The sequence below is a fragment of the Nomascus leucogenys genome, chromosome 10, assembly GCF_006542625.1.
Source record: "Nomascus leucogenys isolate Asia chromosome 10, Asia_NLE_v1, whole genome shotgun sequence".
Classification (NCBI taxonomy): domain Eukaryota; kingdom Metazoa; phylum Chordata; class Mammalia; order Primates; family Hylobatidae; genus Nomascus; species Nomascus leucogenys.
The window spans coordinates 90,956,578-90,979,115 of record NC_044390.1 but is presented as its reverse complement, the minus strand read 5'-3'; the positions used below and the strand labels follow the sequence as shown (position 1 = coordinate 90,979,115).

The following is a 22,538-nucleotide window of genomic DNA, read 5'->3' as shown; positions in this document are numbered from 1 at the left end:
GATAACCATAAAAAGACAACAGAATGAGAGTGAACAAGTGCATGCACAACCACACCCCCTCAACACACATACACACACACGTGCCAGAAATGTACCTTTGGTATTTCTGAGGAAAAACACCGCGTTTTGGTCCAGGAACTCCTCGGGAAGAGGGGTACAGAGCATGTGGAGATGCATCTTTTCCATGATGTGCTTCGCAGTTCTCTGAAACATGGGGAACAAAAGCTATTCATTCTTGTGATACATCCATTCACCTAAAGAACCTAATATTCAAGTACACCTAAGCTCTCCTCTCAACACAGTGGCTTGGTCTCATGTTCTGACAATGCAGCCACAGCCACACAGTGGGTACCAGCTAAACACAGGAGTTAAATGCACCCAGACTCTGAGCTCTCAGCCTGACTCCTCTATTGACCAACCAGTGCAGCAACACCTAAACAAACTGACCTGGCAAGGGTCCAGATGGAGCTTGAATTTTGTTTTGCAGATGGGACATATTTATGAGGCAATGAGGCATGATTTTGGTAAGCACAGGCCAGGCTGAATGCTTACATCCTAGCCTTAAACTCCAACCTTGGGGTTTTCACAGAACAGGGTTCATTTAGCAGGCCTGTGTTGTCCAAACCCCACACATGCCAAATGTTTTCAGAACTGACCTTTGGCTCTTGGGATGACAACTTCTAAGCTTTTGGAATATCCTGCCTAATATGGGAGTCTTTGTGTACCTACGTCCTTGGGCCATTCCTGAAGGTGTATGCTAACAATGTGATTTTGCTGAGCCTGGTTTTTTTTGCTGGGGCCCCAGTCATATAGGATCAGTTCAACCTCTAGGGTGGTGGTGAGGGCTGGAGATGAAGGGGAGCTGAGTAACTAAGGTCAGCCACGTGGATGCTCCATGCCTGTGTGACTGATCCCCAGTAAAAACCCCAGACACCAAGGCTCAGGTGAGCCTCTCTGGTTGGCAATACTTCATGCATGTTGTCACTCATAGCTACCAGGAGAATTAAGTGCTGTCCATGAAACTCCACTGGGAGGGAACAGATGGAAGCTTGTGCCTATTTTCTGCTGGTCTCTGTCCTGTGCACGGTTTTTCCTTTTTTTGCTGTGTCTAATTTGCATCCTTTCCCTGTAATAAACTTAACTATGAATATAACAGATTTTCTGGGTCCTGTGAGTCCTTCTAGCCAGTCCTTCTAGCCAATCACCGAATCTGAGGGTGGCCTTGGGATCCTATAATCTCCATTCCAACATGATAAATCCCTTGGATGGGGCTATGTCAGCTACCCTGAATCCTAGAGGGCGTCAGGGGTCCCCATTACCCCACCAACAAGGACAAAGAGCCATGCTTACTTTGGAAGGGAGTTTTTCTGAAATCTCTTTGTCTGTTTCTTCATCCTCTATGTTGATTAGAGGTTGGCCTAGAGATTCGGTTCTCAGTGACACATGCTTAGCTGCAAAACATCAATCAAAGTGTAAGAGAAAATAATCAGAAAATTAGATTTCCTACCATCAAGAGCAGCCCTGCATTTTCTGCACCAGTACATTTCATTCAAAAGGCGAGTTATCAAGTAGCTGTGCATACCTTCTGTTCCAATCAATCCGATTGTGGCCTTGACTCACATTGTAATTGACAAGAATTGTTTCATTTTTGACAGGGTGTCCATCAGAAATTTTACGTGCTTTTGTCTGCGTTCTCTCAGGTACAGTGTCCACCCTGTGACCGTGTGACTTCTCTGAGGTTTTTTACTTAAAAGGGAGTTTATCATAAAGACAAGAATTACAGGCCAGGCGCAGTGGCTCATGCCTATAATCCCAGCACTTTGGGAAGCTGAGGTGGGTGGATCACTTGATGTCAGGAGTTCGAGACCAGCCTGGCCAGCATGGCAACACCCTGTCTCTACTAAAAATACAAAAATTAGCCGGACGTGGTGATGCATTCCTGTAATTCCAGCTACTCGGGAGGCTGAGGCAGGAGAATCGCTTGAGGCCAGGAGGTAGAGATTGCAGTGAGCCAAGATTGTGCCACTGCAGCCTGGGTGGCAGAGTGCGACTCCATCTCAAAAAAAAAAAAAAAAAAATTACAGCTAGCATGTTAGCATTACTCCTTTTTCACTATGAGATGCAAAACTTGTGAGGGACGAGAAGAAAACCAGTCTAAACGAAATGACGCATCTGTCTCAAGTCCACTCTGATTGATACAGATTCAGAAACCTCAGCAGACACCAATTCTGAGCCCTCAGAACATCCAACAAGCCCAATGATTAGAGAAAGGAGCTTTCCCTGGGGGCTTTCCCTCAGCTCTTACTTTGAAAGGCACTGTGCAAAGTCACTGTGGCTTTGGCATCGACTCATTGTCAGGGGTCTGAATCCTCTCTGCTATTAGTTTTCTCATCCATAAAATGGGACAGTAACATCTACCAGCCAGATTCTGGAGGACTAAATGACAGCACGGGTAAGGGCGCACCGTGGTTGGTAGGGGAATAGTCTATAGACAGCAGTACCAACATTATTAGACAACTAGCAATAGACTACAGTAAAAAAAAAAAACACACTTATGAGCAGGTGCCATGCCATTAACAGCCTGTAGTCCATTGCTAATTCTCTAACAGCATTAGAGTAGTCTCCAACCTCTACAAAAAATCAAAATGTTATCCAGGAGTGATGGTGCATGCCTATAGTCCCAGCTACAGGGTGGAAGATCATTTGAGGCCGGGAGTTTGAAACCAGCCTGGGCAATGTAGTGAAACCTCATCTCTACAAAAAAAATTTTAAAAAAAATTTTTTTTGAGACAGATCTCACTGTGTCACCCAGGCTGGAGTGCAGTGGCACAATCTTGGCTCACTGCAACCTCCGCCTCCCAAGTTCAAGCAATTCTCCTGCCTCAGCCTCCCGAGTAGCTGGGATTACAGGTATGTGCCACCATGCCTGGCTACCTGCCTAATTTTTGTGTTTTTAGTAGAGATGGGTTTCATCATGTTGGCTGGGCTAGTCTCGAACTCCTGACCTCAAGTGATCCTCCTGCCTCGGCCTCCGTAAGTCCTGGGATTATAGGCGTGAGCCACCACAACAGCCCAAAAAATTAAATTTAAGTTAAAAAAAAACTTAGCCAGGCATGGTGGCACACATCTGTAGTCCCAGCTACTTAGAAGGCTGAGGCAGGAGGATCGCTTGAGCCCAAGAGTTCAAGGCTACAGGGCACTATGATCGCATCACAGCACTCCAGCCTGGGCCACAGAGCAAGGCCCCATCTTTAAAAAGGAAAATACACTTATGAACATACTTAATGTCACCTAGAAATGGTAAAAATGGTAAAAGTGACATCCATTTTACCACTATAAAAAGAAAAGAAGAAAATATATAATAACGTTAATTTACTTTGTGAGAAAGGACTTCCCCGACCTTCCCACCTAAACAGGTCTTCCCACCCAAACAGCTCTTCCCACCCAAGCCTGTCCTCTTCATGGATGTACTGGGCTCAGAAGCCGAGAGTGCCTTCCTAGGAGACCTCAGCAGACATTGCTGTGGCATCCAGAACTACCATCTGCCTTATCAAAACCCACTTTATGCCGGGCGTGGTGGCTCACACCTGTAATCCCAACACTTTGGGAGGCCGAGGTGGGTGGATCACCTGAGGTCAGGAGTTTGAGACCAGCCTGGCCAACATGGTGAACCACCATCTCTACTAAAAATACAAAAATTAGCTGGATGTGGTGGCGTGTGCCTGTAGTCCCAGCTACTCAGGAGGCTGAGGCAGGAGGATTGCTTGAGCCTAGAAGTTAGAGGCTGAAGTGAGCTATGGCAGCACCAGTCCAGCCTGGGCAACAGTGAGGTCCTGTCTCAAAAACAAATAAATACATGAAAAGCACTGTGCCTTGAAGATTCTGCCAAGAAAATGGCACCTGCAGTTTGTGCAGTGGGAAACCCACTCTACAGAACAAAGTACAAAGCCTGTGTTTGCTGAGCTGGCTGAGACACCGCCTGTATGAGTGTTTGTATGTTACATACTACACTCGGTTGAAGAGTGTCCCCCACAATGCATGTCCTAAAGCTGTGACCTCATTTGGAAACAGGGTCTTTGCAGATGTAATTAGTAAAGACGAGGTGATATGGATTAGAGTGGGTCCAAAATCCAATGTGACTGGTGCCTGTATAAGAGGGAGAGAGGACGGCCGGGTACGGCAGCTCACGCCTGTAATCCCAGCACTTTGGGAGGCCGAGAAGGGCAGATCACCTGAGGTCCGGAGTTCAAGACCAGCCTGGCCAACATGGTGAAACCCCGTCTCTACTGAAAATACAAAAATTAGCTGGGTGTGGTGGTGGGCGCCTGAGATCGCAGCTACTTGGGAGGCTGAGGCAGGAGAATCACTTGAACCTGGGAGGCGGAGGTTGCAGTGAGCTGAGATCACACCATTACACTCCAGCTTGGGTGACAAGAGCGAGACCCTGTCTCAAAAAAAAAAAAAAAAAAAGAAGGAGAGAGGACACACGGAGCAGAAAGACACAGAGGGGACAGGGCCATGTGATGATGGATGTAGAGACTGGAGTGATGATGCTGCAGGCCGAGGACACCCTGACTCCCAGACTGCAGTGAGGAGGCCAGGAAGGATCCTCCCCTTGGTCCTGCAGAGGGAGCACAGCCCTGCCAGCACCTTGATTTTGGAGTTCCAGCCTCCAGAGCTGTGAGAGAATACATCTGTGTTGTTTTCAGAAACCCAGTCTGTGGTCACTTGTGACGGCAGCCATGGGAAACTACTGCATCCGTCTATTCATGACCCAGCACTTTCTCTTTGTGGTTCATACCCCGTGAAAGTACAAACTGATTGTGGCATGGCAGCCAGCACCCTACTCCCGCTGTGTGGGGCCTTCTCAGTTCCACCCTCCCACGATCCCTTCCAACTCCACACCTTGCACTTTATCCACGGACTCCACTTTTTGAGAATAAGTCTCTTCTTCCTCTTCCTCTTCAGACAGGACCGGTATCTCATCTTTACGGCCACATAAATGGGAAGAAAATATAAAACGTAATTGTTCACTGCATGAAACACCTGATATCTTTGCTTTCTGTGGTATGTGGCCCACAGGAGACTCGTTATGTTACAGTGGCACAGCAGTATTCCTTACTGGAGCCAGCTTTCAGTGACAGCCAAGGAGGTTTGTGCAAATTCTGCCAAGAGACGAAGGATACAGAAATGATCAGAGTTACCACCAGCCCAGAAGAAATACAAATAACCAAGAAGCATAAGAAAGACGCTCCTGGGTGCACAACACTATGAATGTATTTAACACCCTAAACTGTACATTTCAAAATGGTTAAGATGTAAATTGCAGGCGATGTGTATGTTACAATTTAAAAACTGAAGGAGGCCAGGCACAGTGGCTCATGCCTGTAATCCCAGCACTTTGGGAGGCCGAGGTGGGTGGATCACTTGAGATCAGGGCTCGAGACCAGCCTGGTCAACATGGTGAAACCTCATCTCTATTAAAAATACAAAAAAATTAGCTGGGTGTGGTGGCAGGCGCCTGTAATCCCAGCTACTCGGGAGGCTGATGCAGGAGAATCACTTGAGCCCAAGAGGCGGAAGTTGCAGTGAGCCGAGATCATACCACTGCACTCCAGCCTGGGAGACAAAGTGAGGCTCTGTCTCAAAAAAAAAGAAAAAAGAAAAGAAAAAACTGAAGGGAAAAAAAGAGGCTCAACTACATTAACATTTGCATAAATTGGAGTAAGGAAGTGCAACTACTTTTCTTCTATGGAATTGGCAAAAATCTAAAAAATGGCCAATATCGAATGTCAGGGAGGCCGTTAGGAAACAGTCGCCTCATCCACCACCACTGGCTGTGGACCAACAGGACCCACTCAAATTGTAAAAGACCATAGTTGTTACAGATGCATTTCATTTTTATAAATCTATCCTCCAGAAATACACAAAGTATGCAAGGATAGACGGACATTGTTCCATTGTTTGTAGAATGAATACTCTGAAAAGCTAAGTGTCCATTAGTTAGAGAATGCATGAGTAGAATATGGTACATCTATGTATTTAAAATCTATCAAGCTAGGTAGAATTGTAGGTATTGACATGAAAAAATAACCAAGACATTGTGGAGGGAGAAGTCACAAAATAATATGTATATATAGTATGATATTTATAGTTTTAGGAACTCTATATATCCATATATTATCATCATAGAGAGAAATATAGATTGTAGATAGAACAAGGATAGACAGATATAGATGACAAGCAGGTACGTAGGTAGGTAGGCTGATTAATTGATCTCAACAGCCCTGACCTTATGCCTAGACAGACAGACATACACAGACAGACAGACAGACAGATAAACAGACGTGTAGATAGGTAGGTAGGTAGGTAGATAAGAGATAGATAGATAGATAGATAGATAGATAGATAGATAGATAGACAGACAGATAGATGCATAGATAGAAAGAGATAGATGTATAGGTAGGTAGGTAGGTAGATAAATTGGTAGATAATTGATAGATGGATAGATGATAGGTAAATGATAGGTAGACAGACATACAGATAGATTAGTCAGTTGGTAGATAGATAATACACAGAGAGATAGATGTATAGGTAATTAGGTAGGTAGGCAGGAGACAGAGATAGATGTATAGGTAGGTAGGTAGACAGGATATAGATAGAGGTATAGATAGATAGATAGATAGATAGATAGATAGATAGATAGATAGATAGATGGATGTATAGGTAGGTAGTTAGGTAGGTAGGTAGATAGATAGATAGATAGATAGATAGATAGATAGATAGATAGATGTATAGGTAGAGATAGATGTATAGGTAGGGAGGTAGATAAATTGGTAGATAATTGATAGATGGATAGATGATAGGTAAATGATAGGTAGACAGACACACAGATAGATTGGTCAGTTGGTAGATAGATAATAGAGAGAGATAGATGTATAGGTAATTAGGTAGGTAGACAGGAGAGAGAGATAGATGTATAGATAGGTAGGTAGACAGGATATAGATAGAGGTATAGATAGATAGATGTATAGGTAGGTAGATAGATACATACATACATATATACATACATACATACATAGATATATAGATAGAGATGTATAGGTAGGGAGGTAGATAGGTAGGTGTATAGAGATAGACAGATGTATAGGTAGGTAGGTAGATAGATTGGTAGATAATTGATAGATGGATAGATGATAGGTGAGTGATAGGTAGACAGACACACACAAAGATTGGTCAGTTGGTACATAGATAATAGAGAGAGATAGATGTATAGATAATTAGGTAGACAGGAGAGAGAGAGATAGATGTATAGGTAGGTAGGGAGACAGGAGATAGACATATAGATAGATAGATAGATAGATAGATAGATAGATAGATAGATAGATAGAAGATAGATGTATAGATAGAGGTATAGATAGATAGATGTATAGATAGATAGACAGATAGATAGATAGATAGATAGATAGGAAGGTAGGGAGACAGATCAGTCAGTTGGTAGATGATTGACTGATTGACTGATAATTTGACAAAAGAGCCAACCAGAAACACACCAAACTAATAATAATGGTTACCCCTAGGAATAAGAGCAGGACTGGAGCTTAAGAGATGGAGAAGCGTTGCTTTTTCTTTTTATATGTAATTCTATATTCTGTGAATTCATAAGAGAACATGTGTTCTGGCAGTATTTGTGTAATTTCTTTAAATGTAAGGAAGTTACTAAATGATACGTACAGTATGATTCCATTTTGTTTTTTCCAGAAGGACCACATGTACCTACTGGATCAGTATCTGGGGTATCTGCTGCCCGGAAGGACACCTCGCCTTTCTTACCACCACCTGCCCCAGTATCTTTTTGTCTCCATTCCTATCATTTTTAACCAGGAGCAGAGAGAAATCTTGACCAAGGGAGGGGCAGAAAGAGGAGGAAAAAAAAGGAAAGAAGGGACACGCTGGGCTCTCTGCAGGTCCTCTGAACAGACCAGAACCATCTGTCCCCCAAAAATAATCTAGGGAAACCGTTCAAGGGTGTATATGAGCTCGTAGGTTTAAAGAGCAGAGAGTGAGTGACAGCGTGTGGAGCTGGGGATGAGGTCTCTTCTCCCCACCTGGCCAGAACCCCCAACATCCGACGCCATCTGGCACCTCCAGAATCAGCAGCTTTGAGAGTTTCCGGAGACAGCATCTTCGGCAAGGAATCCATCAGCTTTTCACCGTGAGGTGATAGTGGAGAAGGGACGGGAATGGAAGGGAAGACCAGGGACAGAGACAGCCCAGAAACGAGTCAGGGGGCAGGGGTAGGGGAGTTCTGAGCTCCCTTTGGAGGGTCCAGGAATTAACCAGGGGGACCCTCTGAGGTGAGACTGAACTCTGCTTCCACACACGATGACATTTGGGCTAAACGCGTGCTAGTAAACACAGCAGACAACAGCCACCCCACCGTTAACAGAGGCCCTTGGAGGCCTTCTGCAAGAAATCCAAGTCACATCCATTGTTTTAGGGTCTTGCTGTAATTTTTTTTAAATGTATTACGAAACCCAAGTTCCCGCAATGGTGGTACATGTTAAATGGTCAATCCTGCGAGTGTGTTTTTGGCTTCCACAATTTCACTTGGTGCCAATAAAAGTGCCTACATTCAACGTCCAGTTATAATCTAATGTCCAGGTCCAAAGGTCTGCCAGGGAGAAAAAAATAATAGGCTGGAAGGTTAAATTCCAAAACGTGATCACGTGGTCCTCTCTCCAGATGGCACGAGGGATTTGTTATTGTTTATTTATGGTTTTGGATTTCTTTATGATGAAGACGTTTTATTATGTGCAAGCAAATAATGAATATTTAAAATAAATGAAGGTGGCCAAGCGTGATGGTTTACACCTGTAATCCCAGCACTTTGGGAGGCCGAGGTGGGCAGATCACCTTAGGTCAGGAGTTCAAGAGCAGCCCGGCCAACATGGTGAAACCCTGTCTCTACTAAAAATACAAAAATTAGCCGGGCATGGTGGTGGGTGCCTGTAGTCCCAGCTACTTGGGAGGCTGAGGCAGGAGAATTGCTTGAACCAGGGAGGTGGAGGTTGCAGTGAGCCGAGATTGCACCACTGCACTCCAGCCTTGGCGACAGAGCTAGACTTGTCTCAAAAAAAAAAAAAAAAAAAAAAGAAGTGGCCAGGTGCCAGGTGGCTCACACCTGGAATCCCAGCACTTTGGGAGGCTGAGGCAGGAGGATCACTTGACCTCAGTAGTTTGAGACCACCCTGGGCAACATGGTGAAACCTGTCTCTACCAAAAATATAAAAATTAGCCAGGCATGGTGACACATACCTGTAGTCCCAGCTACTCAGGAGGCTGAGGTGGGAGAATCACTTGAGCCCTGGAGGCAGAGGTTGCAGTGAGCCAAGATCGCACCACTGCAGTCCAGCCTGGGTAACAGAGTGAGACCCTATCTTAAAAAAAAAAAAAAGAAAAAAAGTTTAAAAATAAAATAAATGAATGTGCCTGGTACCTTTAAAAAAAAAAATCAAAGGTTTGCCGGCCCTGCCACCCGAACCCAGTGAGACGCCCTGCAAGGGATCCCCAAGTCCTTAAGGGGCTGGAAAAGTAGCCCAGGAGACTGGACAGCCAGGCAGGAGGTCCCGGCAGCTGTGCTCCGGCTGCTGCTCCTGCGAGGAGGCGGCTTTCGAGGTCCCAGTCTCCTTCTAGCTGTTTCTGAAGAGAGTTGTCCTGCCTCCTTCTCTCACCTGTGCTGGCCCCTCCCTGCCCTCTCAGTGTCCCTGGGCCTATCAGAGAGTAGGTGGGGCTGGGAATCCGCCTCCACAGAGGGTTCTGGGACCCTGGTCACTGTCTTTTTGTATTTGCGATGCTAATTTGTTCGACATAAACATTTAAAGTCTACTGTAGTTTTGAAACTTTGTCTTAGCCTTACTTTACTTCTTAGGATATGAGGAGCCTCCAGAAGTAGAAAGGGGTGCTCTTCGGACCATCCGTGAGACCCTGCGACCGTCAAGGAGAGTGACAGTGACCTGGGTCCCTGCCACACCTGAGCATGGCTCTACCCAGCCGTTCGGATTATTGCACAGTGGATCTTGACTGCCCGTGGGCCTTGGGCAGGTTACTTAACCCCCTCCGTGCCAGTTTGCTGATCTGTAAAATGGGGATGAGGATACACCCGCCTCGTAGGGTTAAGCAGTTGATACAAGCGTTGGAATCGCACCTGGTACGGGGTGCGGGCTAAGTCAGTATTTGCTGTGATTTTTCAATCAAGGTCTGACTTTCAAATGGGCTGTGGGCCCAGGAGGGCAGAGACGGCTGTGATTGCTGGGTTCGCCCGGGGCCTGCACGTGGCGGGCGGCAGCGTTTATGGACAGCACCTGAGGCCGGGGCCGCACGATGGGCAGGCTCTAGCAGCCCCCACGCCCGCCGAAGAGGCCGGGGCGGGCAGGAGGGAAGCCCGGGGAAGGGAGCGGCGCGTCGAGGCTCACCAATCTCCACCTCCACCTCCTCCGGCGCCATCGTGCGGTAGATGAAGAGCGCCGAGGGGCCCTCCTCCTCGCTCGCCTGGTTGAGGAAGTGCAAGATGAGGTCCTCGCCCTGGCCGTCGTCGCGGTTGAGCAGGTCCTCGAAAAGCTGGGGGTCGGTGATGCCGAAAGCCGCATACACGCGGTCGCGCATCCACAGCACCCGCAGGTCGTCCATGGCGCCGCGCAGGGCAGAGGGAGCCGGGCGCAGGGCGGGCGTCCGTGGCAACGGCGGCCCTAGCAATGGGCGCCCTGGCAACGGCCACAGCCTGCCCCGCCGACGGCGCCGGCGCTGGGGGCTGCAAGCTCGGCAGTGCCCCGCGCCCGGCCCCTCGATCCCCGAACCCGCGCGCCGCAGCCCGCGCCCCGGCCCCGAGATCTCGGAGGCGCGCACCAGGCCCCTGGGCTGCCGAGGTAGGCTGGTTGCTCCCTGGTCCCGGCAGCGCGCACGCCCCTGGATGCGGAGCGGGACCCTCGCCGCCAGGAGCCGCCCTCGGGCCGCTGCAGCCGAGGGTGCGACCTCACCCCACGCGGACCGGTCTGGAAGCTGCCGGCCCACCTTGCAGATAAAGCTGGGGCTAGAGAGGTGGCGAGACGAAGGTCACAGCACCTCGGCGGTGGCAGAGGCAGGATTAGAGGCCAGACAGAAGGATACAGCCTCAGCCCTCAGCCACGTGGGTAGAAGGACAGCGGAGGAGGAAATAAGCCGAGAAAGCACGAGTTCCTCGTGGCCTACGAAATCAGGGAAGAAGGAGCAGAGTTCTTTGGCTTTCTTGCCAAACCAGAGCATAATAAAGCGAAACACCCACGTTTAAAAATATAGATATATTTATTTGTCATTAGCAAAAGTAGTTCAATACTGATAGAAGATGCAAATTTGTCCTTTAATGCATTTGTGGAGCAAAGTCCTAACTTGTTCACTGTCATTTCCCCTCACAAGGAGTTGAGCCCCTAGATGACTCAGGCTAAGCCTAAGAACCTACCTAGCTAGCCTTCTTAGATACTCCCATCAAAGAACAGGTGGCTTGTACTAAGTATTTCTGAAAATTCTAAACCAAATCAGCAAAAATGGCCTGACTGTGGGAAGACTGTTTGTCCAAACTGCCTTATTCCCATCATCTTGATTTGAGAGCTTCATAATAACCTTCCTGGATATATTCCCTGTGGCATGCAAGCAAACCTGGCTTTACGTTTTTAACAGAGGAATTTATTGTTTTAAATGCAGACTGCAGAATAGGTGTAGAAGTTGTTTTTTGTTTTTCTTTTCCAAAATGTGTCAGGCTCTAAAACGTCTGAATATGTAATTCATGTACATCGTAAGGCTGACCTATGCTACAGGTATTCTGTGCCTTATTAAACAACTGCAGAGGGCCAGGCGCGGTGGCTCACGCCTGTAATCCCAGCACTTTGGGAGGCCGAGGTGGGTAGGTCACCTGAGGTCAGGAGTTCGAGACCAGCCTGGCCAATATGGTGAAACCCCATCTCTACTAAAAATACAAAAATTAGCCAGGCACTGTGGCAGGCGCCTGTCATCCCAGCTACTCAGGAGGTTAAGGCAGGAGAATTGCTTAAACCTGGGAGGCAGAGGTTGCAGTGAGCCGAGATTGCACCACTGCACTTCAGCCTGGGTGACAGAGTGAGACACCATCTCAAAAAAAATAAAATAAAAAATTTTTTAAATAAACAACTGCTGAGGGGACGCTGACACCAGAATGTTGTTATAAAATATCCATTCCAGAAACAGAAACAGAGCAGCATTCAGCGAAAGAGGAGTTCCAAGTCCTTTTGCTGCTAGAAAGTCCGCAGGGCTCACCCAGATCCTATCAGACAGAACACCCTTTGCACTCCTTAACTGACCACCGCAATTGCAGTCTCCAGCCCAGCAGGTTGAATCAAAGTCTAGTTTACTGAAGAAATCCCTTGGGTTTTAAGATTCTGTTAACACATGGTAATAAACATCTAAATAAAAACTGAAAAATGTCATGTCGTGACATTTATCTTTAGGAAAATAAACAGATATTCAGTATCATCCACACAACTTGCCATCTGTGCTCTGGATCTCTGCTATCAAGGGAATGAAGTATGTTTTAGAAACTGGATACATAATAGGTTCTAGCAAAAGGCTTAAAAACAAGCAAAACTGAGCGACAACTCTGGTAACATGACACTGGAACCCATTGCTTTATAGAGAAACAAATTCCCCTGGCACCTATAAGACACTATTATCAAACTACATTTCCAGAGAGCGCTTTCCCGAAGTTAGGATTCTGAATTCGCTTTTCATATAATGACATTCTACATAAATACTACATAGATTTCAACAGAGAAATGACTGCATCCTCTACTCTATAGCCTGAGAAGAGGTGTTAATTAGAAAGAGTTAAAAAAGTGGCCCCCCATGGGAATTACTAGTGGGGAGCAGTAAACAATTCCCTCGAATGTTGTGTCCCTTATTTACCAATCAGCTAACAGTGCCCTGAAGTCTTGGGCTTCCTAGGGATGAAGTAGTTACTATTGTTTTTATGACAGATCCCTGGAGCAAAGTAACACAAATGTTCCCTTGTGGAAGCATCAGTTCTAGGTGAAAGCAACTCTGAGACCTGACCAGCACTGCTGGGATGTCATAGTCACCCAACACAAGTGCCCGACATGACACCTTTCTAGGGAAGCATAACTTTGAGAGCAGAATCATTTTCTAGCATTTCATCGGCATCATTTGATAATTTAATATGAGGGACAAAAAGCAGTAAGTCCAAACTGGCCTTGGGTAACATCTCATCAAGTAGCACACAGAATCTGTACTGTAATCAAAAGGGTTTAATTTTAGGTCACGGCTATGTCAACCTCATGCCTTGAAATCAGCTGCACAGCCACGTTAAACTCAGCACCTCCAGACTCTCAGCTTGTAACAGAAGTGCCAAGCTCTCTACCTCGAAACAGGATAGAGGAGGATGGGGGCAAATAGGCTTTTAATGTGTATCACTCACAATGTCAAGAAGGTGAAAAAATGTCAGGTTTCTTTTTGAAAATAATTATCTAAAATCAAACTAAAATATGAAAAATTAACCTAATTTGCAAGAATACAGATCAAAATGTTCAATAGGACTGACTCAAGTTCACAAAAAACTAAATGTCAAGTAAACAGATGAATTTAAACTAAAGATTATAAAATAATGGCTATTAAGAATTAGTTTTCAACTGATCTAAACAGTGTTTGAAGGTTTAAATTAACTCTAAATACTTTTATCAGAACTTTAGCTAGAAACAGTCTGAAAGTAAAAAAATTATCATTAGATTGTTCTCAAGGATAAGTGCAATCTCTTCATGGTAAAATATCTTCATTTATATTTTGTTATAAAAATATACAAAATACTACTTTTTACCTTTCCTTCACTCAGTATAAACCCTTCTGGTTCAGTGACATCAGCCAAGCTGTCACTAAATTCAAATCATGTCCACATTACATTTTCTACAGTCACACTGGGTTTTAAGGCTCAGTATACAATTTATCTTTCCAAACATACAATTATCGTAACTGGTTTTATGTAAGGATAACAGGATAAGAGTCCTTAAAAAAATATACAAGTGGGATAACCATTTGTTGTATGTCATTTTATCCCATTGTCCCCAATTACTAAAACAAGACAAAATTGTAAAAACAATCCTCTACTTGTAATTCTAGGTAGCACAGGATAAAAAATGTTTGCATATTTTGGCCGGGCACGGTGGCTCACGCCTGTAATCCCAGCACTTAGGGAGGCCGAGGCGGGTGGATCACTTGAGGTCAGAAGTTCGAGACCAGCCTGGCCAACATGGTGAAACCCCATCTCTACAAAAATACAAAAAAATTAGCTGGTCATGGTGGCGCATGCCTGCAATCCCAGTTATTCGGGAGGCTGAGACAGGAGAATCACTTGAACCCAGGAGGCGGAAGTTGCAATGAGACAAGATCGTGCCATTGCACTCCAGCCTGTGTGACAGAGCGAGACTTCATCTCAAAAAAAAAAAAAAAAAAAAAAAATTGCATATTTTTACATCCAGCAGAATAAATGTGAATGTTTTCATTACTCATCATTAAATTTTTTAAAAAACTATCCCTACTTCAGCTGTTGGAAAATATTATCTGGTAACTTCAGGTGACAGATTAACTCTGTTGTTTTTTTTAAATAAAGTTTAAAGGAATCAAGTATCTAACACCATTTTCAATTAGCCATGCAAAATTGGCTTCTCTCCCCCAATCCTGTATTTGAAAAAATAACTTTAACATAACGTTTGGCATTAACTTATATTTGCTCATCATAAAAAACCAAAAGAAATTTTTACACCTCAAATTGGTAAACTTTACAAAATATTTAACATATGAGGAAGAGGTATATCTTACAGAATTATTTGGCTATGTCATAAGGCAGTAATGAAGATGGAATTTTTCCTATCATAAATCTGACATAAGTGAAATTCTATAACATGGTCATTCTCCATATCTGAAAGCTTGTTGGTTACAGCAATATGATCATGCCACGCTGTCGTCGTTATTGAACTTTGATGAAAGTAGACTGAATGAGAAAGGAACAAATTTGGTGCCTGCACCAACGTAGAACTTGTTCTGAAATTCTACCCTAAAAAAAAAAAAGCCATATATTAATGGAAGACTATGAAATCACATCCCTTAAAACAACATTTATAAGTTAAAAAAAAAAACTCCTGTGCTGAAATTGCTTCATTCCAAAATATGTTCTTGGCACAAATATCTTTACTTAGCTAAACACCGCCCCCCACTCACAACCCCGTGCTGGCTTTCCCAGTGTGAACAGAAACTCTGACACATCCGCTGCCTCTCACTGCCCAACACACAAAAAAGCACATGCACAAGTAACGAGACCCTCTCCTGCCACTTGAGTCACTGGAGGCTCAGAGCAGTAATCCGACCTACACCACAAAACATTAGGAATTACATAAGAAGGATTTATTTGGCAATAAGATAGAGCAACCTGTCAGACCCAAAGTGAATTAGGAGTATGAAACATACGTAAGTATTCTGCAAACTTAAACTTGCTTTTACTTGTCAGCGATAATAGTTCAGAAACAAAATACATTTTTTTTTTTTTGACACGGAGTTTTGCTCTTGTCCCCCAGGCTGGAGTACAATGGCGTGATCTCAGCTCACTGCAACCCTGCCTGCTGGGTTTAAGTGATTCTCCTGCCTCAGTCTCCCAAGAAGCTGGGATTATAGGCGCACGACACCACACCCAGCTAATTTTTGTATTATTAGTAGAGACAGGGTTTCATCGTGTTGTCCAGGCTGGTCTTGAACTCCTGACCTCACGTGATCCACCTGCCTTGGCCTCCCAAAGTGCCAGGATTACCAGCATGAGCCACCGCACCCGGCCCAAAATACAATTTTAACTCAGAGGATATGAACGCAGGTCCCAATGGTAGGAAGGGAAGAACTGGCCTAAATTCAGCATTAGATTTTGCAGGGGCTGTGTATATTTGGTTGGGCAGGGCGGTTGGGGGTGGGTATGTTTTTTAAATAACAGTTCCAAGGCTAGGTTTCAAACTCACCAGTGGAGGCGTATGGCGTGAAGAAACGCAGAAAGCCCTTCCATGATCAGCAGGATGAAAATGGTCAAAACTGCAAAGAACGCGATAACCGGGAGCAGTACCAAGACGCCATAGGTGGTGTCGACGCGGAGGCCCACGCGCATCAGCATGGCCCACAGGACATCAGACAACTCTGCAAAGGAGTGCAGCCTGCACAGGTCATGCTCACTTATGTACAGTGGGTCCCTCTGTGAGCCACCTGAACTGAGTTTCCCTCTGACAGCTCTGAACTATTATCCCATAAAATAATAGACACAACTGCTTCTCATGTGAAAGCCTGTCAGCTCTGAGACGGTCTCAAACACTAAGGAAGACCTGGTGCTCCAAAAACATCAGAGGCCATCTCCCAAAGGGAAGTCTTGCCCCAGACTAGGTTTGGGTTGTGACCTCCCAAAGTAGCACTAGACCAGGCAGCCAGAAACTGGCTCCCAGGCCTGGTTCTGCCACTGAGGGACCAACTGGATGACCGTGAGTAAAGCACCGACACTCAGTGGCTTTAGTCACCACCTCTGCAAAATGGAGATGAACACCCACAGGGCCCCTTCAGCCATAAAATTCCAGACCTTTGGCTATGCTTATAAAAACATAAGCTTTTTTTTTTAACTAAAAAAAAAAAAAAAAAGACACCCTCTTGTCCGGTGGTTTCCACAAGCACAGGCAGTGCTTGCTTTGCAAAAAAAGACCTTGCAATCAAAACCATCCGAAGCATCCCTATTAATCCATGGGAAAAAAGGTTTGTTCTGTGGCCTTTAAAATTTTTGTTAAAACATTAAAAACTCTCTTATTGTTGGCTATATTGTTGGCCAACAATAAGAGGGTTTTTTTTTGTTTTTTTGTTTTGTTTTGTTTTGTTTTTTGTTTTTTGTTTTTTGAGACAGAGTCTCACTCTGTCACCCAGGCTGGAATGCAGTGGCACGATGTCGGCTTGCTGCAAGCTCTGCCTCCCGGGTTCACGCCATTCTCCTGCCTCAGCCTCCCGAGTAGCTGGGACTACAGGCACCCGCCACCACGCCCGGCTAATTTTTTGTATTTTTAGTAGAGACAGGGTTTCACCGTGTTAGCCAGGATGGTCTCAATCTCCGGACCTCATGATCTGCCCGCCTCGGCCTCCCAAAGTGCTGGAATTACAGGCATGAGCCACCGCACCCGGCCAATAAGAGAGTTTTTAACGTTTTAACAAAAAATATAGGGAAATGAAAAAATGGTAAATCTATCTTTCAAATGTTAGAAGCACCGAGTATTAAAGTCTTTTGTCTGTTATATAAACTAATTAATTAATTAAAAAAAGTTTATTAGGGTAGTTTGAACAGTGCTTGGTTTCTATTGTGTAACTTGGCAAGCTGGATGACCTGATCCAGGGCAAGCATCTTTCCTAATACTTGCCAAATTGTCCTACGCTTTTTTTTTTAACTTTTTTTTTTTTTTGAGACAAAGTCTCGCTCTGTCACCCAGGCTGGAATGCAGTGACGTGATCTCAGCTCACTGCAACCTCCGCCTCCTAAGTTCAATCAATTCTCCTGCATCAGCCTCCCAAGTAGCTGGGACTACAGGCATCCATCACCACGCCCAGCTAATTTTTGTATTTTTAGTAGAGATGGGGTTTTGCCATGCTGGTCAGGCTGGTCTCAAACTCCTGACCTCAGGTGATCCACCTGCCTTGGCCTCCCAAAGTGCTAGGATTACAGGTGTGAGCCACCGCGCCTGGCCTGTCCTATTCTTTTCTACGTTTGAACCCACTTGCAACACTGCATCCTTTGCACCTTCAACATCCTGAAACATTGCCGAGCACCAGTGGTGGGTTATCGGCATCTTCATCACAACACCTGCCGCACGTAGGTTGGTAAATGCACCTGCACCTACCTGCACAGCTAGGTACTGTGGTGACTGAAATGGGAACCACGCTGCTGGGGAACAGGTGTTAACTACACTGTGGAAACTAACATGTGTGCATTATTGGAACTGTGCAAAGGGAGGACTCCTGTGATCAAGGCTACCCATGAGTGCTGTGGCAGGACTTGCTTGAAATAAACAGATATTCACACTTGGTAAGGCAGCACTAAATAAAATAACTACTAACAGAAACAGTAATGGTACAGTAGCAAGTGCTTACACCAGAGGCTCCCTAGCCGTCTCAGTTCTCAAAGCCCCTTGTGTCTCACTGATTTTTTTTTTTTTAAATTGGGCTGCCTCTGAAGCCAGACCAGCCTCGAGAGACTCTCTCTGTGATTTTCCCACAGCACCCCTCAGCCAAAAGAAATAGCCAAGAGAGCTGTGTATTAAGTAGTCAATAATGTAAGTTCACGTGGCAGCTGAAAGATGGTGCTATGACTATTAGTTACAAAGTTAAAATATCCCACAGTGCCCGGAGTCTGCTGGCACTACAGGGCGTTGGGAACTGCAGGTCTAAGCAGAAACTTACGTGCGTGAGCCAGGCTGAGCGCCCAGAGCCTCAGGTAGGAGGCAGTGTTGGAGATGCATCCCAGACAGTACTCGATGGAATGGATTACTTGGGTCATTAGTATTTCTCCAAAATTAAACTGAGAGAGATCATACAACATATGTTAAGAGTCATGATGTTACATGTGTACTTCTACATGCCAAGTGGGTTCCACTTCAAGGATTACAATGAAAGAGCTGCCGGCTGGAGGCTGGTGAGAACACGCTAGATTGTGAGGAACAGAAACCCAAGACGTATTCTGTTCACCACGCTGCCACTACCCAGCTCCATGACCAGACTTTACCACCCCTAATCCCCACCTTCATCAGCCCCACTCCCACCCCATGCCTCAGACTCCCCCGTGTAAACGAAGAGGGTAGACCAGAGGAACTGCCATGGCCACAGCTGCTATACCAACGGGATTCCGGGGCAGGTCTCAGTAATTATGAAACATCTACTGATAAAATAGGTATTCACCAACTGCAAGAGTAGAAGGCGATTCACTAGATGTGAGCATTCTAAGTAGAGCCAACCAGGGAAAACTATGCAAGGGGTCCTTGACAGGGAAAGGGCTGCAAAACACCAGGCAAGGTGACTCTCATGCGCTTTCCAGCTCTGCTTTTGTTTCTCTATGATCCTAGAACTTAATTATTAATTATCCCAAATTAAAACACGAAATTACATACTAATTACAAAATGCTGATTATAAGACATTTTGTTTGGTCCTCACTAAATGGCCAAAATAAAGTTTCCATGAAAAGAAAGGAGGCCATGCTCTGCTGTCTTCCTGGGACTGCACCTCTGTTCTTTGAGGGGAGCCACTACTTCCCTGTCCAGCCTTGTACCCACAACCACAGTGGCTCTGAATTATGTTCCCAAAAGTCTTATGCTGAAGCCCTAACTGCAATGTGATGTATTTGAAGACAGAACCTTTGAGGAGGTAATCGAGGTTGAGTGAGGTCAGGAGGTGGGCCCTGACCCACTGTGACTACTGTCTTCTGGGAAGAGCAGGAGAAACAGGGGTGCAGGCACAGGGGAAAGGCCCTGTGCCGACATAGCAAGCTGAGCAGGGAGGCCTCAAGGGAAACAGCCTGCCAGCATCTCAGTTCGGGCCTGCCAGCCTCTGGAGCTGTGAGAAACAAGTCTCTTGTGGAAGCCACCCAGTCTGTGGTATTTTGTTATGGCAGCCCCAGCGGACTAAGACAGCAGTCACTGGTCCAGGGGACTAAGGCAGCAGTCACTGGTAAAGGGGACTAAGGCAGCAGTCACTGGTAAAGGGGACTAAGGCAGCAGTCACTGGTAAAGGGGACTAAGGCAGCAGTCACTGGTAAAGGGGACTGAGACAGCATTCACTGGTCCAGGGGACTGAGACAGCATTCACTGGTAAAGGGGACTAAGGCAGCAGTCACTGGTAACGAGGACTGAGACAGCAGTCACTGGTAAAGGGGACTAAGGCAGCGGTCACTGGTCCAGGGGACTGAGACAGCGTTTACTGGTAAAGGGGACTAAGGCAGTGGTCACTGGTAACGAGGACTGAGACAGCAGTCACTGGTAAAGGGGACTGTGGGTGGCAAGCCATCCAGACATCAAGGCAAGAGATGGAGGGCACGAGCTGTTCCAGTATAATAAAATATATAAAACAACAAGAGTTATACTAGATCTAGATCATAGACATGATTATATATGAATATCATTAATCATTAGTTTGTAGCAATTACTCTTTATTCCAATATTATAAAAATCTTCGCTCTATAATCATAACCTAGGAAAAACCAGGCCATACAGAGATAAGAGCTGAGGGGACATAGTGAGAAGTGACCAGAAGACAAGAGTGCGAGCCTTCTGTTATGCCTGGACAGGGCCACCAGAGGGCTCCTTGGTCTAGCGGTAACGCCAGCATCTGGGAAGATGCCTGTTGCCAAGCGGACCATGGTCTAGCAGTAGCGTCAGTGTCAAGGAAAAACACCCACTACTTAGCGGACCGGGAAAGGGAGGGGAAAGGGAGTCTCCCTTTCCCCGGGGGAGTTTAGAGAAGACTCTACTCCTCCACCTCTTGTGGAGGGCCTGACATCAGTCAGACCCGCCCGCAGTTATCCGGAGGCCTAACGGTCTCCCTGTGATGCTGTGCTTCAGTGGTCATGCTCCTAGTCCGCTTTCGTGTTCCATCCTGTACACCTGGCTCTGGCTTTTAGATAACAGTAGCAAAATTAGTGAAAGTACTAAAAGTCTCTGATATGCAGAAATAATGACGTAAGTGGTCTCTCTCCCTCTCTCTCTCTGCCTTGGCTGCCAGGCAGGGAAGGGCCCCCTGTCCAGTGGACACGTGACCCACGTGACCTTACCTATCATTGGAGATGACTCACACTCTTTACCCTGCCCCTTTTGCTTTGTATCCAATAAATAACAGTGCAGCCAGACATTCGGGGCCACTACCGGTCTCCGCATCTTGGTGGCAGTAGTCCCCAGAGCCCAGCTGTCCTTTATCTCTTTGTCTTGTGTCTTTATTTCTACAATCTCTCGTCTCCGCACATGGGGAGAAAAACCCACCAACCCTGTGGGGCTGGTCCCTACAGGGGACTAAGGCAGCGGTCGCTGATAAAGGGGACTGAGGCAGCAGACACTGGTCCAGGGGACTGAGGCAGCAGTCACTGGTCCAGGGACGGCAGGTATTTGGGGATTCTTTCCTAACACTAACAAGCTGGTAAGGGCGCTTTGCTCTCTGATGGAAAGACTGAAAAAATAAGCCCAGGGCAACTTGTTACCATGGTTCTAGCATCATGGGGCCAACTGACTTCACAATACAAAGAAAACTTACAAAGAAAGAAAGCCAACCAAGGCCTCTTGGAATTGGAGACCCAAAAACCGTAATCATCCTGAAACCACCTCTGTCCTGCCATGAGCCAGTAAAAATCCCTTCACAATCAGAAAAAACTGGGTCTCTATTTCTTGCGACTATGGAAAAGTTCTGACTGATCCACGAAACTTCTGAAAGCAACGTTCATGGCACCTTAAGTCACTCCAATCATAACTCTCAACATAACAGCAGAAATCCCACTGGAGAAGTGAGAGGACAAAATGACCCGAACTCATAAAATGCCACCACCTCTATCATCAAACAGCAATTGGAAAGCGCTGGTTTCTCATAGTCGTGGAGGCTGGAAGTCCCATTTTCTTAACCATTTTTTAAGATGATTAAATATTATCTTAACATGATTATCTCTATGGAAGCTTGGTTACTTATCTAAGTTTATCAATAGCAGTTGAAAAGATTTACCTCTTCACACGCCATTTCTCTACATCCATCTTCCACTTGGCGATTTCCCTCTTCTACATCTTGGCTTCCCAGCAATGAAACTTCTTCCTCACTATCTTTCCTTATAAGTGTGTAACCACTCTAACAACCAAAAGAGCACAGAGTCAGTGCCTGTAAAACCACAAGGTTGTGACAAAACCAAACTTGTATAGTTTCTTTGTTTCTCTTAATGATTCAGCTCTTTGAGAATAAAAAAGTTCTTTAGGCTAGGCACAGTGGCTCACACCTGTAATCACAGCACTTTGGGAAGCCAAGGCAGGTGAATCACCTGAGGTCAGGAGTTCGAGACCGGCCTGTGCAACATGGCAAAACCCCGTCTTTTACTAAAAATACAAAAATTAGCAGGTCATGGTGGTGGGCACCTGTAGTCTCCCTACTTGAGGGCTGAAGCAAGAGAACTGCTTGAACCCAGAAGGCAGAAGTTGCAGTAAGCTGAGATAGTACCACTGCACTCCAGCCTGGACAACAGAGGAAGACTCCAGTCTCAAAAAAAAAAAAAAAAAAAAAAGAAAAAGAAAAAGAAAAAGAAAAGAAAGAAAATCTTAAAGAAGAAGAAATTAAGAAGAATATGGAAAAAGGCATTTTAACTGTGCCCATCTGAACTGAAGGATTGAGTTAAACTCCTAATAAGCTTGTAGTTCATACCAGCAAGGCAGGTCTCCACAGGACCTGGACA

The 22,538-nt window shown here is 45.6% G+C and overlaps 2 protein-coding genes across 4 annotated transcripts in view; both read right to left on the bottom strand.

Annotated features, from left to right (window-relative positions):
• The window catches only part of DNAH10 (dynein axonemal heavy chain 10), a 172,208-nt gene extending 161,489 nt beyond the window's left edge, over positions 1 to 10,719 (bottom strand). The window contains exons 1-4 of one of the 2 annotated variants that reach the window (XM_030821624.1): positions 10,476 to 10,719; positions 4,906 to 4,986; positions 1,351 to 1,451; positions 96 to 204 (exon numbers count right to left, since the gene is read on the bottom strand). In XM_030821624.1, coding sequence (XP_030677484.1) covers positions 96 to 204; positions 1,351 to 1,451; positions 4,906 to 4,986; positions 10,476 to 10,689 — 505 coding nt within the window. In that variant the 5' untranslated portion in view covers positions 10,690 to 10,719. The remainder of the gene's footprint in view (positions 1 to 95; positions 205 to 1,350; positions 1,452 to 4,905; positions 4,987 to 10,475) is intronic. The other variant, XM_003276237.3, reaches the window with a different exon arrangement.
• Positions 10,720 to 12,394: 1,675 nt separating this feature from the next.
• The window catches only part of ATP6V0A2 (ATPase H+ transporting V0 subunit a2), a 49,428-nt gene continuing 39,284 nt past the window's right edge, over positions 12,395 to 22,538 (bottom strand). For both annotated transcript variants that reach the window (XM_003276235.4, XM_030821623.1), the window contains 4 exons: positions 21,824 to 21,943; positions 18,532 to 18,649; positions 16,074 to 16,245; positions 12,395 to 15,127 (listed from right to left, as the gene is read on the bottom strand). In XM_003276235.4, coding sequence (XP_003276283.2) covers positions 15,022 to 15,127; positions 16,074 to 16,245; positions 18,532 to 18,649; positions 21,824 to 21,943 — 516 coding nt within the window. In that variant the 3' untranslated portion in view covers positions 12,395 to 15,021. The remainder of the gene's footprint in view (positions 15,128 to 16,073; positions 16,246 to 18,531; positions 18,650 to 21,823; positions 21,944 to 22,538) is intronic.